Source organism: Macrotis lagotis, chromosome 1 (assembly GCF_037893015.1).
Source record: "Macrotis lagotis isolate mMagLag1 chromosome 1, bilby.v1.9.chrom.fasta, whole genome shotgun sequence".
NCBI lineage: Eukaryota > Metazoa > Chordata > Mammalia > Peramelemorphia > Peramelidae > Macrotis > Macrotis lagotis.
Genome location: NC_133658.1, coordinates 358,606,882 through 358,628,692, shown reverse-complemented (window position 1 = coordinate 358,628,692; position 21,811 = coordinate 358,606,882). Strand labels below are relative to the sequence as shown.

Sequence of the window (21,811 nt, the reverse complement as noted above, 5' to 3'; positions counted from 1 at the left end):
GGCAAGCCTTGTCTGCCAGATTGCTAGCAATTTATTCACTCAGTTTTCATTTTTACTCATTTCTGAGCTTTGCACTATACTATGGTATACTACTTATTAGAAAAAAACCAAAAAAGCAAAAACAACCCCTGTCCTCAGAGTGCTTATTTTCAAAAGGTGGACTGGAAAGAGTACTTTGGTTGGAAAAATGACTAAAATGGGGCAGTAGTAGTGGGGGAGGGGGAGTGAACTTTAAAAAAAATTATGACTTCATTTCCAACTGTGGGTGTCCTTTGTAATCCTGTATATTTTATTTTATGCATTTAAAAACAGTTCTGAGAAGCGGTTCCTAAGTTTTACCAGACGGCCCAAAGGGTTTGTGATACAAAAAAGGTTAAGAACCCTGTTCTAGGCCAACACTTGAGTTTCACTGAAGATGAAATTTAGGATTTGTAAGGTTATGGCTTTACTTGAAACTACCCAGAAGAGATGCACATTTTCTTCCCAAGAGAATTGGTTGAGTAAATTTGCCACTGGCTTAGAAAACAGAAAAGGAAATTAATCCCATTGTCATTTTCAGAAAAAAAAATAAATTGTTTTGCTGGTAATTTAAAACTGGTCCTAAATATTGGGACTTTCCTCCCTCACCCCACCCCACCCCTCCAGCTCTGTGTGTTAGCATTCATTTCCCACCCAGTTTTTTTTTCTCTAAACCAGTTAATTTCTGTTTGGGTAGGAAGGGCATCTGAGGAAGGAAGCTTGAGTTATCTGCATGTTTTGTCTGGGAGTCTCTGGTTCCTAGCTCAGCTGGTTCTCGGTGTATTACACTGGCTTCTGACTGATCCTGCTTCAGGTCCATAATAACTCCCCGACCTACGCCTGCCTGGGTGAACAATGGAAATGCTGACCTGACTTAAGAGAGCCCCTGGTGCTTTGGAGCTGCTCCCGGGCTGGTGGGGCACCCTGAGCCAGGTGTTTTACTCTCCCTGCAGCTGGGCCGGCTGTGGGAGCAGGTGGAGGCGTTCTGTAGAGTCAGCAGAGCACACAGCTGGGAAGAGTTTAAGGGAAGTGCAAATTCACAGCTTCCCAGGGGCCAGCCTACCCCCAGTGTGCAAGCACATCTGATTCCAGGCTGATTTTACCCTTGCACAGGTGTTGCCTCCAGTCAGGACTACCAGCAGGCAAAAAAAGGTGTGTGTCAGCTGCTTGTTCTCAGGGTGGTAGCTGAGAAACAGAGCATTCAAAGAAACTCATTTTTCTAACCTGCCCCAAGTTCATTGAGAAAAGTTTCATGTGCATCCTATAGTCAGCTTTTCTGAGTACGGTCCTGCCATGACAGTGAAATCAAAAAGGACTTATTTATTAAATGATGATCCATAACAGGCCCAGTGTTAAACTCTGGGGATGCAAGTTAAGGCAAACACCAGTTCCTGCTCCCAAGTAGTGAGGAGACAACATTCAAATAATGTTGTACAAACAAGCTGTGAATTGTATCAACTGGAGATAATTAACAGAGGGAAGACACGAGAATTAGGAGGGTTTGAAAAAGGGGAATATTTGTTGTTATTATTATTATTATTATTATTATTATTATTATTATTATTATTATTTGGGTTTTTTTTTTTACAGAAGGTGAGGTATAGTTAGGACTTGAAGGAAGCCAGGAGGAAGAAATGGGGAAGGAGAGCAGGAAAGAGTTCCAGGCATAGGGGAAGGCAATGGAAATGAAGTCAGAGTCCAGAGATGGAGGTGCTTTGTGTATGGAACAGCAAAGGAAGCCAGTTTTATTTATTGGATTGTATAGTACCTGGGGAGATGTGGGGAGGAGGGCGTAAGGTTTGATGAGGACTGGAAAGGTAAAAAGTGACCAGCTTGTAAAATGCCAAAGAGTGATGATAATGTCTGTCCTTCATTCTCAAAGAAGACCTTGACATCAGCAAGGTGATGTCATGACAAGCACAGATTGGGGTGGGGGTGGGGGACTGTGCTAAGCCACCAGCCTCACTTTTTCCTCCAGAGTTATCTGGGTCCGGTGATCAGATATGAAGCATGATGACTGGAGGTGACCCTGAATGTGAGGCAATCATGGTTAAGTGACTTGCCCAAGGTCACACAGCTATTGTCAAGTGTCTGAGGTTGGATTCAAACTCCCATCCTGACTCCAAGACCAGTGCTGTATCCACTGCTCTCCAGTGAGACATGGGAGTTTATTGAATAGAAAAAAGAGAGAATGAATAAATTAAAGGGAAGGGAATAAATGTTTATGAATACTATACATATACTATCTTTATATACATATAGCCTACTGTGTACCAGATACTGTTAAACATTTTGTTAAACAAATATGTCTTATTTGAGTCTCACACAACCCTTCAATGTAGGTACTATTGTCCCCATTTTTCAGTTGAATGAACTGAGGCAAACTGGTTAAGTCACATTCTAATAAGTGTCTGAGGCTGGGCTTGAACTCAGAACTTCCTGAGATCTATTAATTTAGGGAGATCAGTTTGAAAGCTGAGTGGAAAATGAACTGGAGTGGGGAGAGACTTGAGATTTGTGAGAAGATAATTGTCTACTCCAGTAATGGTGGCATTGTTAGAGGAGAGAAGAGGGTATAGAAGAGAGATATTTGAAGGTATCAACAGGACCTGGTAGCTGATTGTATGGGGAGAGGTATGTTTGAGAGACAGTAAGGAATTGAGGATGACCATTTAGATTTTGAGCCTGAGTGATTGAGAGAATGTTGATGCCCTCCAGAATATTAGAGAAATTAGGAAAAAGGAAATGCTTGTAGGGGAGGAAATTAATGAGCAAAGTTTTGGACATGTTGAGTTTAAGATGACTCCTAGACATCTAGTTTAATAAGTGAAACTAGACATTAGGAGAATAGTTAGACCTGGATAAGTAGATTTGAGAATCCATGGGAGATGATAAGAAAGTAAAGTAATACCAAGGGAGGAAGAGGAGAGAATCCAGGGAAGAGCCCTGGGGGACATTTGTGGTCAGTGAGAATAAACTAGAGGAAGAGTCTAGCAAAGGAGCCTGAGAAGAAACTGTCAGAAAGTAGGAAGAGAACTGGAACAGGACATTGTCTTGAAAACTTTAAAATAATAGAATACCAAAAGGTGTCATGAATGAAATTAAGATAAAATGAGGTACAAAGCTCCTAGCATAATTAGTTTGTTAGCAAAGCTCAAATTTGCCAATAATTAGAATCTCAGTCTTCTTAGCAAACCAAGACAGATATAAGGATTTGACAGATTGTTTTTATGGTCTAAGAGAGGAGCATCGAAAAACTAGAAGTCAGCATCATAGATGGGGAAAGCAATACAGTTGATTACAAAGTCAGAAGCATTGTAGATGTGAGGGATAATATTATTGACGGGAAATTTGAAGTGTAGGGTTAACAAGAATGCCTCTTTCTCTCTAGTTATGGGAAGCACATTGGTGTCTTCTAGCATGGCTAGTTAGTGTCACAGCCATAAAGATAGTATTGTAAAGATACTGGCAGTCTCCTTCATTCTTCAAGGATTTCCTTGACACAAGAATAGAACAGTGATTAGCAGGAAAACTGAATGTGTAAGTTAAATCATTTACAGGAAAGCTGAACTTCCAAAGTTAACTCAGTGACAAATGAAATATGACTTAGGAAGTTACACAAAAATGTCTGTAGTGATCCAAAGTGAAATAAATTACAGAATAGAATCAGTTTGATTTTTTTAATTTTCAGGAGTGGTCAACAGGATGAGGATTGAGAAAAGGCTCATTAGATGTGACAATTTAGAGATCTTTGGTTACTCTAGAGAAAGCAGTTTCAGTTGAATGATAAAGTCACAAGCCAGACTCCAAAGGGTTAAGAGAGTGAGAAGAGAGGGAAGGTAGCATTTATAGATGGCTGTCCCAAGAATTGTAGCTATGAAATGGAGATGATATATAATTCATTACTTAAAGAGTATAGATGAATGGTTATTTGAGGATGGGGAGACATGTATATATTTGTAGGCAGTAAAGAAGTAGCTAGTAGATAGAAAAAAATTAAAGAATATGGGGCAACTAGGTGGCGCAGTGAATAGAGCACCGGCCCTGGAGTCAGGAGTACCTGAGTTCAAACCCAGCCTCAGACACTTAATAATTGCCTAGCTGTGTAGCCTTGGGCAAGCCACTTAATCCCATTGCCTTGCAAAAACTTAAAAAATAAAAAAGAACAGTGAGAGTGGGGATGAGAAAGATCAATTTAATGGAGTGGGATCGCTCATGTCCAATTTTTTGTGACCTTGTTTGGGCTTTCTTGGCAAAGGTACTAGAGCAGTTTGCCATTTCCTTCTACAGCTCATTTAACAGAGGAGGAAACTGAGGCACAGAGTTAAGTGACTTGCCCAGAGTCACACAACTAGTATACATTGAAGGCAGGATTTGAACTCAAATCTTCTTAACACCAGGGCTAAGATGCTTTTAATTATGCCACCTAGCTGCTCCATTATGGCTTATTTATTTTTTATTTCCTTCAGTCATGAATAGGCATAAAGGAAACAGATGGTGGAAATGATCCAAGGCAGAATTCTGGCAGGGCAGGATCAGCTATAGGAAAAGGGGCTAAGAGACTGATGAAAAGAGGACAGTGTAGAGTTCAATTAGGGTCATATACTTAGAGCAGGAAGGGACTTGAGAAGTTATCCAGTCCAATCCCTTCTTTATAGATGAAGAAACTGAGTCTCTGAGAAATAAAATCCTTCTGACATATTAGACCTTAAGATTCTTTGGTCTTTTTTTCTGGGGGGGGGGGGGGTCTTTTTCTTGCAGTTAGCACCTTTGCTATAAGAATGCAAAGTTCTTATGGGAAGTAACAAGTCTTCTAATAGGAATGTAGATAGGGATGGTCCAGCCCTATAATAGAGACTAGGGCTTCTTCACCATTGTTGTGTTCCAGACCCCTTGGGAAGTCTGGTAATGCCTACGGACTGTCTCAGAATAATGTTTTTAAATGCATAAAATAAAATGTATAGGATTATAAAGGAAACTATGTTGAAATATAGTTATTAAAATGTTTTTAAAAAGAAGTTCAAAGTTAAGAATCCTTGTTGAAGATATAATAGACTCTGATATTATCCATGAGCAGATTATCATCTATAAATCTTAGCATCAGACTACTGTCTCCCCCCCCCCCCCCTTCCTTTCCTCAGGCACCAAAACAAGGTCTCCTTTCTCTTTAGTGTATGCTTGAGGGAGGCAGGCCTATTTTAATACGAACCCAAAAGACATTTCAGGTGCATTAATCTGCTGGAAGCAGAAATCACTTCCATCCCCAAACAACTTCCGAATAGTTTCAGGCCATTGATGGTTGCCTTTGAGGCAGATCACTGCACCAATTATCTGTCCCATTATTTTCCATTATGTTCTTGGAAAAGTGCTGTCTCAAATACATGGAAGAATAGAAACCTCAACAATATTTACTAGCTGCTCAGTTTTTCATCTTTATTTACTTGCATTAGGACCTATGTTCTAGGAAAAATACAGAAGTTATATTGATACTCCATCTCTGATTTGAGTATTTCCATAGGCTGACCCCAAGGTCTGGGACTCTCTTCCTCCTCATCTCTATATCTTGGCTTCCCTGTGTTCCTTCAAATCTCAGCAAAAATCCCACCTTCTACAAGAAGTCTTTCCCAATTCCTTTAAAAGTGGGTTCTAGCTACCTACCCTCTAAGACCATTCCCACTTTATCCTACCCCTATCTCATTTGGACATGGTTGTTTGTGTTGTTTCTGCCATTAGGCTGTGAGCTCCCTGAAAAAGTGTTTTTTTGCCTTTCCTTGTATCTCCATTGCTTAGCACATCATCTAGCATAGTAGATGCTTAATAAGCAAATGTTAGCTAGTTGAGTAATAGCATCATAATATGCTATTCTGGTATATGGGAAATAATGAAATACTCAGGTTAAAAAACAAGCAATAACCAGCTTCCCTTATAAAGGATAGGCTTTGTCAGGCTAAAATAATCTTCTCCGATGAATGACAGGAACAATAAATATAATCTAGTTTTGACTTTAACAAATCTTTTAATTCTGCCCCTTGGTGATGGAATGGGAATATTTATCATCCAACCCATCTAGCTTTTGGGGGAAGGGGAGGGAGAAGCCACACCTTCCTGGTTTTGTCAATAAATAATGGTAGCCTGGTAGGCTGGGGAGGGGAAGAGTATGAGGTGACCCTTGGGAGCTGGTTCTGCCTTCTGCTTTCTGGAGTTGGGATGTTTCTGTGACCTGGATGATGAAAGAGAGACTGTGTTAGCTTGGTTTACAGGTGGCACTGAGCTTGGGGGGAGTGCCAGGTGGCGGGTACTTTGGAGGATTCAGTTAGGAGTCAAAATGACCTTGATAGGTTTGAGAAGTGGCCAGAAGTCAACAGAATGAGAGGCAGTCAGCATAAATGTGCCCAGAGTGAAGGGAACAAGAAGGAGAACAGGGAGGGGCCACTACTAAACAGATAAGATATGAGCATATGGTGGCAGAGAGTGAAGACTGAAGGGACCACACCATAGACATGAATCAGCCACCTGTATGCAGTTTTACTGTAGTCATCTTTCTGAGATATGTGTGAATAACACGGTACAGAGGAAGTAGGAGAGCAGCCTGTTGTTAGACTTTAGGTTACCAAGAACCCAAGAACCCTGATAGCTTATCAGTGGGGTTGTTTCCTTCACTAACTGGGATTCTGGCAACCCTTGACTGTGCTAAAAAAAAAAAAAATCATCAAAGTTCAATCTTTTTCACATGGTTGCCAAACTGAAATTCCTGCAAATTAAAATTCCTAAAGCACAGGTCTCCCTTGCAAGAGGCTTCAGTGGTTCCCTGTGGCATTTAAAAACCCTTCACAACCCCACTTTAGATTTCCTTTCTCACCTTCAGTATACATTTTTCTCTTCCCTCAGTCTTTTTGCTATTCAGTTATTTCAGTTGTGTCCAATTCTTTGTGAACCCCTTTGGGGTTTTCTTGCCAATCCTTCTCCAGCTCATTTTACAGGTGAAGAAACTGAGGCAAACAGGTTGAAGTAACTTGCCCAAGGGTCACTTGAACTCAACTACAGGCAGGATGCTCTAACCCAACTGCTGTCCTAATAATTAGAGCTATTCAAAAGGAGAATGGTCACCTTTAGAGATAGTGGAAATCCTTTAGCAGAGAGTGGTGGATAACTTTTTGAGGAAGATGGAGAAGAGACTCAAGTATGGAGTGGATGAGATGAGCTCAGGAGTCACATTCAACTCTGGAATGCTATAATTCTGTGAGGCAATGTGTTTATTTAAATCTAAGTTCTGTTTGAATAGCAAGAGAGCACAGTTCTTCCCTTTATTGTTTATATGAACATCTGGTGGTAACTGAGGGGTTTATGGACATGTGGGGTCTTGTGTACTTTGTGGCTTCTTTCTGTTTTATTTTTCTGGAATTTGCCTCAATGGACATGAAGCTGGGTGGAGTAAAGCTACATTACTTGGAAATATTGTGCCCTTTTTCAAATGAAAGGATATTTTACTAATTTATTTTTAATGTGCTTTCTCAGCCTTCCAATCCAGATGTTTCAGTTAGGCAACTTAAAAAGAGAGACAATACTAAATAAAGGACCTATATTAATAGGACAGATAGGTAGGTGTCAAGGTGGATCAAGTGCCAAGTCTGGAGTCAGAAAGATTCATCTCTCTCAGTTCAAATTTAGCCTCAGACACTTGCTAGTTAGTTGTGAAACTCTAGACGAGTCACTTAATCCTGTTTGCCTCAGTTTCCTCAACTATCAAATGAACTGGAGAAGGGAATGACAAACCACTCCAGTATCTTTGCCAAGAAAATCTCAGATGAGGTTATGAAAGACTGAGCATAACTGAAATAATAAAATAACAATAAATGAATGGGACACTGATATTCCTTTAGTGAATTAATTAATTTACTATAATCTTGGCATGATGCAAGGAATTTAGATAAATTAATGACTGAAATAGATAATAAACTTTTACACCCATACAATAAGGATCATTTTGTCATAGTTATTCTTAAAGCACCTGATACATGAATAAATAAATGTCTTCATACTATTTGGGTCATAATTCTCTTAACCTATGACCAAGTTTTAATAGAAACTCTGAATAGCCACAATTATCAATTGGTTGTTTTTTAATGTTATTTTTTGTAATAAGTCTGTTTTTATCAAAAACATTTCTTCTTAAGTCTGTCATAACCCTCATCCCCTCCCCTGCTTTCTAAGAGGAGGTTTTTTATCAGTTCTCTAGACTGTTCATAACACTTCATAGAGATTTTAATTTTAATTTTCCTTAAAATGGAATATAGTTTCTTTTAATACTGCAGAATAAACATTTTCACATTGGTTAAGGTACTAACAACTAAGTTATATTTCTCAGTCGGGAAATTTCCCTAAAAATGAAGATTTGGTTACTTGGTTTTTTGGGACTGGCAAAAATCCAGATGGAGGACAGGATCTTTCCTCTATATCTGTCTTATCTGACCTGCATTTTTTGCTTGGGGAATGAGGAGAGTGGGAAGGAGGGTGGGTGGACTGTGCTGTGGGCCTGCACCTGGCCAGTGCAGGTGTGTTTTTGAATGATTGCATTAGCAAATATGTACACCTGTCCTCATGTGATGGGGCAGCCTCTCCATCGTCTCCTCGTTTTACAGAATGAGTTATACATCTGCTTCTGATTCATGCCTCCCGAAGTGCCAGACATCCTACAGCTAGGACTATTGACCAAACAACCTCCTCTCATCCTCCTCCTCCCTCTTGGCCTCTTTGTAGCTTTTCATGCTAATCACCCCCTCCCCCAAACAAGATACCCTCCTTTCTTGTTTCTAGGGACTATCTTGGATTCTTCTCCCTCTCTAACCTGATCTTTCTTTATCACTACTTTCTGAGCTGTCTCCTCCCTGATTCCATTAATGTGGGAGTGTCTTCCCCAAGGTGCTGTAATTAATTAGCCTTTGTATTGACCTCTCTTCTAAATCTTAGTCCTCCTCCCTAGTGCAGCCAGCTTCCCCCTCTTCCTCAGAATCCTTCCTGAGTCTGCTTCTTCTTCCAGCTCAGCAAACTCACCCTCTCCTGAACTACTATAGCATATATTCCCTAGTCTTCTGCCATTTCCTCACATGCTGCATGGGGACATTTCTTGGATTGTTGTATTGAACTGTTATTTATCTAGCCTATTTGTTTGGGATCTCCCCCTTTTTCTTTGGAGCTAGATTGTAAACTCCTAAGGGCAAGGACTAGTATCTGATTCATTTTTGCATATGTCATAGCTCTTGAGACAGAGCCTTATACATAGTTGATTTTATTGAGACAGAGCCTTATACATAGTTGATTTTAGTCACTAACTAATTTGTCATGGTAGCCCAGTAAACAGCTTTCTTTTCTTTCCTCTTCTCTCCTTTCTTTTTCATTTCTTTTGTTGAGATTGGATCTCCCTATTTTTTTTTTTTGCCCAAGCTGGAAATACAATAGCCATTCACATGTTCAATTCTGATATTGATTGGCAAAGAACTTTTGACCTGCTCCCTTTCTGATCCAAACCTGTTTGTCCCTTGTTAGGCATCCTAGTGGCTCTCTTCCCCCAAGGGCTCACTTCATCAATGACACACTTAATTCAAACATCTATTGACTTTAGCCAGAATTCAGAACCCCAGAGTTCCAGAGATCCCTAAGCAGCAAGAATATACAACCATGTTCCACCATGTCTGGCCAAACAACATGTCAGCAACTGGGACTGTATTGTTTCTCCCTCTGTTGAACTCAATTTGTTACACAAGTCTGTTACTCATTATTTAGAATATACCAGCTAGGAGGTGGTAACTAGTGGTACAGTGGATAAAGTACTGGGCTTAGAGTCAGGAAGACCTGAGTTCACATCTTTCCTCAGACACTTGTGTGACCTTGGACAAATTAGTCACTGCTTGCCTCAGTTACCTCATTTGTAAAATGAAGATAGTAATAACACCTACCTCCTAAAGTTCTTGCTGATCAAATGAGGTAATAATTATAAAGTTTTTATAGCACAGTGCCTGGGGCACATATAGTAAGCATAGTATAAATTTTTTTATTAAAGATATTATTTGAGTTTTATGCATAGTATAAATTTTAGCTGTTATTGTTACTATTAGCAATTATTGTCAGAAAAGTTTCTGAAAGGCAAGAGTTTGAATATCTCCTCTGACACTTACTGGCTACATGGCCTTTTCTAGCTCTGATTAGAATCAGTTACTTAACTTCCCTAAGTTCCCTGGGTTTCTGTATCTATAAAAAATGAAAATGGCAACAACTGTGGTTGTGAGAATCAAATTGTAGCATCTGTGTAAAGCACCATCTAGGCACATCTTTAAAGGGCTTTATTAATCTTGGCTTTCTTTTTAAAAATTCTTTGATATTCCCATTTTGCAGTTGGAAAAATTATGACATAAACATCATTTTTCATTTATTCAATCAAGCCCTGAATCTTTTTTTATTTGACATTTTATTTGATTTTTCCAATTACATGCTATGGTAGATTTTTTTACATTCACCCATTTGCAAATTTATAAATTACATATTTTTCTAGCACCCTCCCTTCCTTCACCCCCTCCCCTGGGTAGTGAAGAGTCTGGTAAAAGTTGTACATATATATTTGTGTTTAACATATTTATATATTAGGCATTTTGTGTAAGAGGAATTAGGACAAAGAGAAAAGAAAGAAAGCAAGCCATGAGATTGGAAGGAAAAAATAAGAGAAGGTTTTTTTTTTAAGTTTTTGCAAGGCAAATGGGGTTAAGTGGCTTGCCCAAGGCCACACGACTGGGTAATTATTAAGTGTCTTCGACTGGATTTGAACCCAGGTACTCCTGACTCCAAGGCCAGTGCTCTATCCACTACGCCACCTAGCCACCCCAAGAGAAGTTTTAAAAAAGTGAACATACTCTCCTCAAGGAGAGTAAAGTTCTGTAAGACACTGAAAATGAGGACATCACAATGTAGATTACTGTGATGGAGTATAAGTTTACAAAATATAGTATGAGGGGCGGCTAGGTGGCGCAGTGGATAGAGCACTGGCCTTGGAGTCAGGAGTACCTGAGTTCAAATGTGGCCTTGGACACTTAATAATTACCCAGCCTTGTGGCCTTGGGCAAGCCACTTAACCCCATTGCCTTGAAAAATCTAAAAAACAAAAATGAAAAAAAATATAGTATGAGTTCAGAGGAGAGGAACCACTTAAGGCTTCATAGAAAAGGCATTCGTGCTGGACCTTAAAGAATCAGTTACAAAACAGTAAGATGGGCACATTTTACAGATGAAGAAACTGAGGCTTATAGAAAAGGAAACAACTTTCCTGTGGACACAGATTAAATGGCAGTGGAATTTGAGTCTTCTTGATTTTAAATTCTTCTATACTGCAGATGCCTTATTGAACTCCCTGTTTCTTGATTCTCTTCCTTCTCCTCCCTTCCTCCAAACTGACATCATTAGATTACTGGTTTAGAGTATCCATTAGTTTCCCCTTTATCTGAACCCAAAGATTATGGGATTCTTTCTAGCCTTTCCCAGAAGGGTGGTGTCAGTAATTCAAACTCTCACTAAGGATTAGGCTACATCTTTAGTTCCAACCTGAACTTGAAACTTGAGTGTGGAGCCAGGGACATGACCATTAAGTGCCCCATGTGAAACTCGTTTCCCTGTCCCTGTCAGCCTCCCATTCTACCTCTTACTTTTGCCAAAGGAGGATTCCATGCCCTATTTTGGGAAGAGAGCCAATTTTCTGCCCCAATAAGACCTTCTTAGGCAGATTGTGCCACCCAGTGGCCAGCATGGACCTACCTCCTCCTTTCTCTCAGCTAAAAAATGTATTCATGATTTTCTTCATTTGCTGTTTTTATACTTCTAGTCCTGTTAATCTTTATTCAGAGAATCATTTTCATATGTGCTTACAAATTCTTTAACTTCTTTCCCTTTTCTTCCCTTGCCCAGTACAGGGAAATCTTTTTGTTGCTTTCTTTAGTCTTCTCTCCTATTGATTTGTGAGCCAAACCATGATTCTTATCACGGTTGACCTGTTTTAAAGTATCTATATCAAGGAAAAGCCATAAACTTGGAAGTGAAATTAGAAGTAATGAAGAGCAGCCAGAGGTCATTAACCTCTGAAAGTATCTAGAAATACCCTTCACAACTTGTACAGAAGTCTCCATCTGTCCCTTTATTATCCTAATTGTAATAATAAAAACCAATTTTTCCTTTTACCATCAGCATTCATGAGTAATAAATTTTCCTAATTTTGTTCTATTTCATTTCAGGACTAAGATTGCTACTATTCATTATAATATGAGTTTTTGGCATTTTATTGTTTGTAGGTATTTTTTTTTTGTTTGTGAATGTATATTTTTTATATATTTTAATGAACTGGACTGGAGATTAAAACCACCTTTATACCATGGTTTCTGGGGGACAGTGTAATCTGAGTTAGAAACAAGTCACAAATATGATACTATAGATAGAACACAATTCCAAATTGAGCACAGTCTGCCCTTGGTGAGGGTGTTTTCTGTTCTTTTCCTTTTGATGACTCTCTCCCTTCTCCTCTTCTCTTTGCATAGCTAAGTTTGTTTAGAACACAATTCCAGAATCTCAAGTTTGATCTGTAAATGGACCAGGGTAGTTAGTGGAGAAAATGCTGCAGATTAACAGCAGCTTACTTTTGGTTAGATAATTCCAGAATTTCACATACATATGCATTGTTTACCTGTGTCTGTATTATTCTGGGAAAAAGAAAAGTGAGAGAATGCTTATTTGAGGAATGGGTGTGGAGGTTTCTATTTTTATGTTTCTATATCTGTTACAAGTGAATACTTGCAATGATTGATAGATTTTCTCGCCTCAGTTTCTCATAGGATAGCAACTACTTGGATTAAACCAAAGTCTGATTTTAGAGGTTCCTGTGAGCAAAGAGAAATATACATACTGGGGTCTCAGAAGTATCAGTGCAGTTTTTAGCTTATTAAACCTTTTTAACTGATTTTCTTAGAAGAGAAAATAGATATGATAGAAAATTTTAGTAGTTCCGCCTTCTCTGATGTCAGATGGAATCATCCCAACTCTCTCTCTCTCTCTCTCTCTCTCTCTCTCTCTCTCTCTCTCTCACACACACACACACACACACACACACACACACACTTTTTTGTTTGCCTTAACCCTTCTTTTCCATCCTTATCTCTTACAACCCTTCAGGATTCTTGACCCTATTTTTATAGACCCCATACTATATTGCTATATTCTTCCTCAGTTCCTTGCCCTTATTCCTGAAATCTTTTGTATCTGTCTTTAAAAAATGCAAGAGGGTTCATTAGTTCCCTGTCTATCCAATTGTAGTTGTGTCTCTTCAGATTACTCCTGTTTTTTCCTCCTTGGTGGGATGGTTTGCATTTGAATCTTTAGAATTTCAGTCTTGAGCAGTTTCCTATTCCTCCAGGGTTGACCTACTCTATAGAACTTTAGGCCATGGTATCCTACCTGACCTTCCTTTTTCAAAGCTGCTTTCTCAAAATTTAGATATAATGAAAGCAATGATCACATTTCCCCAGCATTTCTGTTCTCTCTATTAATGAAATTCATATTCAAGATAGATTTTTTCCTTCGTTTTTTTTACTGTTTGAAAATTAAGATCTTAAATTCATGTCACATGAGGAAATGAACTGGGGATATTTAGATTGGAAAAGAGAACTCAAGGGAGACATGTCTTTCAAAAACTTGAAAGATATTATTAGAAGTATTATAAGTATGTAAGCTCCTTGAGGGAAAGGACTGTCTTTCTTTCTACTTATATTTGTAGTGCCTAGAATATGGTAAACATACTGATTTTCAGACAGTCAGTAAATATTTCTTATGGGCCTACTATATGTTAAAAACTGTATTAAGTGCTGGGGATACGAATTCAAAAAGAGATAGTCTTTTCTATTAAAGGGGGAAGACATACACAAGGAAACTGAAGGGGTTGGGGGTGGGGGGTGGACAGGGAAGGTACCTGCGCAGGAAAATGATGGAAAATCCAAAGGCGTATAGCCAGCTGGGGAATGGAAGACTGTGTAGGATATATTGGATTAGACTTGTTCCATGTGGCCCAGGGGGCAGAAGCATAGGCAGCAGGTGGAAGCTACAGAGGAATATTTAGGCTTAAAGTCAAGAAAGCCTCCCAACAATGAAAGCTATTTGAAAGTGGACTAGGCCGCTTCCAGAGGTAGGGGGCTCTTTCTCACTGGCCGTCTTCAGACAGAGGTGGGATAACTCCCTGTGGGCTATGTTCCAGTAGGAATTTCTTTCCACTATGGATTGGCCTATATAATCACTTTTCCAAATCTTAAATTTCTACAATTGTTATCAGTTAATGATAATAATAATAATGATGATGATAATAATAAGAAATCGGTTAATAGTAATAATGATGATTAAAAGCTATATACACATTATCCAATTTGATCTTCATAATTCTGTGGGGGGGGGGGGGACTATAAGTACTACTATCTCCAGACTTATCCAGGGTCTCACAGACAAGGAAGGTAGCATCTGAACTCACGTCTATCATTACTTCAAAGCCATTGCTGTCACCATTGTATCATATTGACTCTTACACTGTGATCCCAATTCCTTGAGGAATTAGATTGACTGATATTACCAACACATATGAAAATAAGTGATAAGTGTCATAGGAGGTACAGACAAGTGTTGTGAAAGTCTCAAAGAGGGAATAGATTATCTCCAGCTGAAGTGGGATTTAGGCAAGGCTTCCCACTGAAGGTAGTCCTCAATCTTGTAAAATGAATAAGATTTTCACAGATGGGTCAAAGATTTAGAAATGAAAGAGTTCTTCTAAGTTACTAAGTCCAAACTCTTCATTGTACAGATGAGTGAAAAATGAATTGATTTGCCCAAGATCTCATAAGTATTAAGTAGAAGAATCAAGATTTGAACACAGACCATTGGCTCTAACAAGAGCCTGGGGTGGGGGGTGTGGCTGTAGAAAAGAACTATTCACAAAAGAAGGTGTGAACAAAAACAGAGATGGGGAAGAAAGCATATTTAGGAAGTCCAGTTTGGCTGGAGTGTAACAGGCATATTGTGACCATATATTCTCATCCTCATGTGTTTGGGGATTTTTTAAAGGCATTTTTGTAGGATTACTCCTTCAGATTTTTTCCCCCTGATCTGTTGTAACTCCAATTTTGAAAGCATTCCCTTCCTGTTCTCTCTTCCTAGGATTCCACCCCCCCCCAATCAGTCCCCCCCCCCATACTCTGTGGTTACACTGGCCCTGAGCCCTTCTGGGGCTGAATGTGAGCACAGCATCCCCATGACTCTGTGTGTGAGCAGGGATGGAAGGCATATGGGAGTGGTAGGAAGGGAGCCCTTGGAGTTCTGCATGCTTGGGTGGGCGAACTAAACTAATAGCTCCCAGCAGTTCTTTGAAATCAGACATTGTGGAGCCAAGAGTCTCGAGTTTGGAATGCCACTGCCTGCTCCAAAGGTCTGTCTTTTATCCTCAAACCACCATTTGTTACAAGGCTAATGATCCAGTGGACCAGTTGACAACAAAGGACCCTGGTAAAGATCAAGTTTAAAAAAAAAAAAAAAAGAAAGAAAAGTTCAAAGGCAGGTAAAAACAAGACTTGACCATAGTCTTCTCTCCCCTCCCCTCCCATCCCTTCTCTGACCTGCCCCTTAGCTATTTAAAAAATACAGTTTTGGAAAAACTCAAACAATGAATGTTTCAATATTAAGCCTAATAATAATAAAATCCAGGAGCCAAGGGTTTAATTTCCTTTTTTCGTTGTCTTTTGAAGTTCATAGCACATCTTTGCAAGAGCATCAAGCCAATTCTCTCATTTTTCATGTTAAGGCCCACTGAGGGCCAGAAAAGGGAATCATGCATAGGGCCATGCAAGGACATCACAGGTGGGAGCAAAGCCCAAGTGCTTCCACACTTGGGATATCTCTTGTCTCCTGTTCCCCTCTTGTGTTTTGAGCCAGTTGCTGGATACTCCTTGGGTTGCCCCACTTGTCTCTTCTGTACTGGAATTGACTCAGGAGCCAGATTTCCAGTGTGATGGTAGAATGAGTAAACAGAAGCCAACTGGTCAGGGAGACTAGCTGGGATTCTTGTCCTGGGTTAGGAAAAAAAAAGGCAATGGGATGTCAGGGAAGGAGGATGGAGGTTTAGAGCTGATGGGATGTTCAAATCCCAGCTCTGCTACTTACTACCTCCTTGACTTTGGGTTAAGTTAATTCACAAATCTGGGCCTCTAGTTACTGCTCTTTAAATTTCAGAAATCCTAGGGGAGAATCCAGTAGAGTATAAACATCTGTATTTACAGGGCCTATTTTTCAGCTCCTGATGCATATAGGGTAGACATTTGATAAATGTTTGTCCAATTGACCAGAAGGTTCCTTTCTCCTCTGAACTCCCAAATATTCTTTTAACTAGTGAACTAAGGTCATATCCTGCTGAGACATATGATTTTCATGGATGTGCTTTATAGAAGTTTGTTTCTTGCCCCATTTTTCAGGACTACCTATTCTGGAGGTGAAGCATACTTGGGAAACATTGAATAAATCATATCTTCCTAGACTTTGGTTTCCTCATTTCCAAAATGAGGGATAAGACTATTAAGTAGCATCTGAGCTTCTACCTCATCTTTTGGAAGAAAGATGTCAACATCTCTGAGAGCTGGTATTCCAACTTTTGCTTAAACACGACCAGGGAAGTAAGCTTCCTATCTCAGAGAGAGACCCATTCCAGTTTCACTGAAAGTCTTTCCAAGTGAATTAAAAGAGTGTGTGATATTGGAAAGAGTGCCAGACTCAGAATCAAAAGACATAGGTTTGAATACTGACTCTCTTCCTTGTTCATATGGGCTAGGTGAGGCAATTTCCACTTTTGTAAAATGGGATCAATAAGACTTGATTAGGAAATTAGCATGCCATTGGGGGAGGGGAAGGAATGGAAAAATAGAAATCTAGTCTCAAAAGTCAAGATAGCCAGAGTTGAAATTCTACTTCAGACTCATGCTGGCTGAGTGATTCTGATGAAATCTCTTGACCTCTCAGTTGCTCCATACCACTCTCAGAGGCTCGGAGTTGTAGAATAATTGCAGATCTGCTTGGGTAGAGGGAGTTTCCCCACTGGGAGAGCATTGTCCTGATGAAATCACAGATCTGCCCCCCAAAAGAACTTTGCCCTGGCTCTCTCACTGATCTCTTATAAGGCAAGTACTTTGTAAACCTTAATGCACTGTAACAAATGTTGACTGATGACTGTGAAAGGTGCTAGATTATCAGACCCTGCTGTCTGACATGAAGTTATGAGTTTCAGTCTTGCCCCAAACCCTTGTATAAGATATTGTATAATTTCTTAACCTCTTTTCAATTGTACAATGAAAGGTTTAGATTAAGTGACCCTAGTAGCATCTTCCCCTGCTATGAACTTATAATCTTTTTATAATAATAAATAATAATAATAATGAACAATTCTTTATCAACTTTGGGAAAGCATTGTTTTAATTAGCGTTTGGCATTCTAACTAGAAAGTGGGGTGGCTAGGTGGCAAAGTGGATAGAGTGCCTGAATTCAATTCAGATCTGGCCCATAGACTACACTTACTATCTGGGCAACCTGGGCAAATCACTCCACCCTTTTTGCCTTGGTTTCCTCATCTGTAAAATGAGCTAGAGAAGGAAATGACAATCTACTCCATTATCTTTGCCAGGAAAACCCCAAATGGGGTTCGCAAAGAGAGTCAGAAAAGACTGAAAAATAATTGAAAAACAACAGCAACAACCAATTAGAAGTGTCATGTAAAGGCCAACCAGAAGCATATGAAAAGTATTTAACAGTTTGTTTCCCAATGGCCCTGTGAAGGGATAGGGTCATTCTTAGGCACACAGTTTTTTTTGTTGTGGATTTCATTGGAATAAGTCAGTCTGCCAAAAGAATTCAGAGTTACAGACTTCAGTCCTGGAAGGGAACCTGAGCTCCCCTGAGTAGTCTGACTTGTTTGAATTCTCAGATGCTCCCAGGCTTAGGGGACAGACCATAAATAGTTACTTTGGGTCAATAAAGTAATCATGGGAATCATCTGTTAACTGTTTCCATGCCCTTCTTTGCCCCTTTATTCCCTCCAAACTCATCTTCTGAACACATCTTCCCTTTAAGTCCCATTTCAGAACCGTGATGATATCTTAGCAGCTATCTAATCTAACCTTGATATGGTTCAGAAATCCCTTCTTTAATGTCCCTAACAGGCAGTCATCAGGCATCTATTTAAACACTTCCAGTTATGGACAGTTCATTACCTTATAACAGTCCATTCTAGTTTTTTTTAGTGTATTGAGAGATTTTTTTACATATATTGAACTTTAATTTGCCTTGCCTCCGCTTCCATTGGTTCTGTTCTTGCCCTCTGAGTCTAAGAAGGTGCCTACTTTACTTTTATGTATGACAGACTTTCAGATATTGGAAGACTGCATTTATGTGCCCCTTCCCAAGTCTAATTTTCAGGCTAGACATCCCCAACACTTTCAGAAAATATTTCTATGGATAGTTTTGAGTCTGATTTCTATCTTGATCATTTTCCTCAGGGCTTGCCTCAAGTTATCAATACCTCCTTAAGTTGTGGTGAAAGTAGCAGAAGTAGACACAGTATTGCATTCAAATTAAAACAAGAGGGTTTCTTCCCTTACCCTGGATATGGTGTGGGATACTGTTGACTCCTGGAGCTTGAAGTCCACAAAGACCCCCAGATCTTTGTTGTGCGAGTTATTATTAAAATGAGGCTCATCCAACATTTGCATTGCCCACAGTGCCGTCCTTAGTGCTGGTTCTTTAGAAACTAGGCCCTCAAACAGATCTATGGTTAAAATTTACATGCTACTATCTAGTTTCAAAGAAAGCACTTTATATACATTATTTCCTTTGCTTTGATGGTATAACTCCAGGCAGTATTGTTGATTGGCAGCTAGGTTATTTTCAAGGATGATGGAAAATCATTTGTAAAAGAATAGTGTGATGAAAATGGTAGTAATTTATTGCCCAGCTTGAATAAAGTTTGTTTGGGGGAAAAGTACAATTTATGACCAAGCTGTATATTAGCTGTTCTGTGTTTACAGCTCAGCCTTAAACCATAGTTTATCACCAATCCAACTGGTAAGGTCTTGCAGCAAATTTGACCTGGTGGGACTAAAACCATTTATTGCCACCATGGCTCTCTGTCAGCTTTTTGACTCTCGTGACCCTGAGAAATGGTTCCAGACTCAGTTTGAGGTTGAGTGTTTCCATGTGGTTGGCCCTTAGACAAGTGAGCGCAGACAGCTGGATGGGAATAGTCTGGATCCTCGGAGCAGAGAGAAAAACTTAGCCCCCACCCCCTCCCTCTTTCTGTAGCAGCCTTGTTTCAAAAGTTTCTTTACTCCTTGTTAGGTCAGAGCCCTTCAGAAGAGTTTGGTTGTCGGTGCCTGTTGGGTAGAGAGGGAATAGGTATAAACAGAGCAGCAGAGTGGCCACTGAAGCTGTACGAGGGAATGTGGGAAGTAGCCCAGTCCCTTGTGATCAGGGTTGGTTTTTCTAAACATAATGCTTTACTCACCATATTCTTTGCCAGCCAGAAACTTACAGTTTAACAAAATCTAATGAAGCAGGATGCCTTTGATGTGGAGTCAGACATTCCAGCCTGAAAGAGTTAGCTGCGAAAAAGGTAAGTGGAGGATCAGAATCGGTCTAGATAAGATCAAAGGTGATCAAGAGGAATGGTTGCCAGATCTGGTATCAGTCTGGCCTTGATTTTCTATTTCACTATTTACTTCACTGTGTGACCTTGGATAAGTCTTGGGATCCTGAAGCCCTGTTTCCTCACCTGTCAAATGAGGGTATTGGTTTAGATGATTTCTGAAGCTCCTTTCATCTTTGTTCCTAGGATCCTTTGACCCTAAGTAGTTGATGATGACTTGGAGAAGAAGAAAGAGGATTGGGAAATAAATGGTGACTGAGATGTTGGTGTAGGAGTGACAAGAATAATGAGAAAATAATAACTGAGAAATTATTAGTGTTGTTGACACATTTTGGAAAATTGACTCTACTGACTGGGCCTCTGTTGGGAGGAGCTGGTTCAGAGACTCCAGTATGGGTGCATGTGTTGGGGGCTGGGTGCCCTGCTATTGGCCAGGAGCACGAGGATCATCTCTTTAAGTTGTTCTCATTACTCTACTAAGTAGTTCCTGGGGTTTCAAACTGGTGACCCAGTTCTCAGGTATAGTTTGAGCAGGGAGCCAGGTGCAGACCCCTCAGATCTTGGCCTCTTGGTAGTTTTAGGGTAATGATGAATGGTATCAGGAAAGTATGTCATTGTATAGTAATAATGTTTAGTCTAAAGAGCCTCAGACTTGGTGTCAGCAGATTTGGGTTTGAGTCTTAGCTCTCTATCTGTGTAATGAACATAATAATTTTTGTCCTACAAACCTCAGAGGGTAGTTGGGAAATGTTTAGTTAAACCAAAGTGTTTTGTAAACTGTCAAGTACTAAAGAAATTTGAGTTGATAATGGGGAAACCTGTGCCCTCAGCTTGACTGAACAAATCCTAGCTACTTCCCCAACTTTTCTACCTTCATGCCTTTCCTTAGATAGGTTCCTATCTCCCTGCCAAAATCCTATTAAATAAACATGTGGAATTATGGGAAAAGACCTTTTATGATCATCTGGTCAGGTTTCCTTATTTTATAAATTAGGAAATTGAGGCTTCAAAAGGTGAAATGCTTTGCCCAAGTCCTATGTGGCCTTCTACATTGTTCTTTTTCTAGGCCCATATCACATTTTCCCTGTATTATAGTGCTTTTTGTCTATGCCTTATTTCTTTAGTAGACAATGAGCCCCATATGGGCAGAAGTCTGTGTGTTTTTTATCTTTGCTGTCACTAGTGACACCTTCAATAAATATTCAGTGAATATTATCTAGGCAGGATGGAATGGTTTTAAGATCAGAACCCTGGGATCAGTCAACCTGGGTTCATATTTTGGCAGTTGACACTAGCTGTCTACAACCCTGGGCAAGTCACTCAAGCCTCTCTAACCTTCAGTTTCCTTGTATGTAAAATGGAGAGGGGGAAAGCTTGCTAATAATAAATCTACAGCCTACATATGACCTACAATAAGATTGTTGTAAGTGAAGAGAGAACTTGAACAATGTACCAGAGAAAGAGGAATCAGTGGTTTTATTACAAATAATCCAAGTGTATGATCTGGGTGAAATCTGCCAAAAATACAGTATGACTGTTTGTGCTTTGTTCCTGACCAGGTGAGACTGGGCTCCCTTGTTGGAATTCGGGGCCAGAGCAGGTGGGGTGGGGGCTCACATGTTTTCCCTAGGGACAGAATCAGGAACTTTGCAATTGGACTCTTGCAGGACTTCAACAACAACAAAAACAAACAAAAACGCCTGTAAGATATAACTCACAGGTTAAAGACAAGGAATGGGAGTAGATCAGTTCCCACTTCGGAGGTCCCCTGGTGGCTTTTATTGCAGGAAAAGAAGGAGAAACTTTTGGTCAAGAAGCTAGAGTAAAGGAGAAACACCTCCCCCAAAGAGCTGCCCTGTAGGTCTTGGAATATTATGAGGCAAAAAAAGGGCTTGCAGTACAAAGAGTGGATTCTCTATGGAAGAGACAAGAAATGAGTGACAAGAATCACACTAAATGGAAGACAATGGAAAAATTGCTCTTTACCCCATGGAGTATCCATCCAAATTCATAAGATTCCCAGATTCCCTGGAAATTTTGGATTATTTG

The 21,811-nt window shown here is 39.7% G+C and overlaps 1 protein-coding gene across 8 annotated transcripts in view; it reads left to right on the top strand.

The window, feature by feature from the left end:
- CBFA2T2 (CBFA2/RUNX1 partner transcriptional co-repressor 2) overlaps positions 1-21,811 on the top strand; it is a 166,439-nt gene that overhangs the window by 25,787 nt on the left and 118,841 nt on the right. For 2 of the 8 annotated variants that reach the window (XM_074212157.1, XM_074212156.1), the window contains exon 1: positions 11,094-19,729. The exons of 5 other annotated variants lie outside the window; for them this stretch is intronic. In XM_074212157.1, the coding sequence (XP_074068258.1) occupies positions 19,675-19,729 (55 nt within the window). In that variant the 5' untranslated portion in view covers positions 11,094-19,674. Of the gene's footprint in view, positions 1-11,093; positions 19,730-21,811 lie in introns of those variants that run through there. One more of the 8 variants, XM_074212164.1, reaches the window with a different exon arrangement.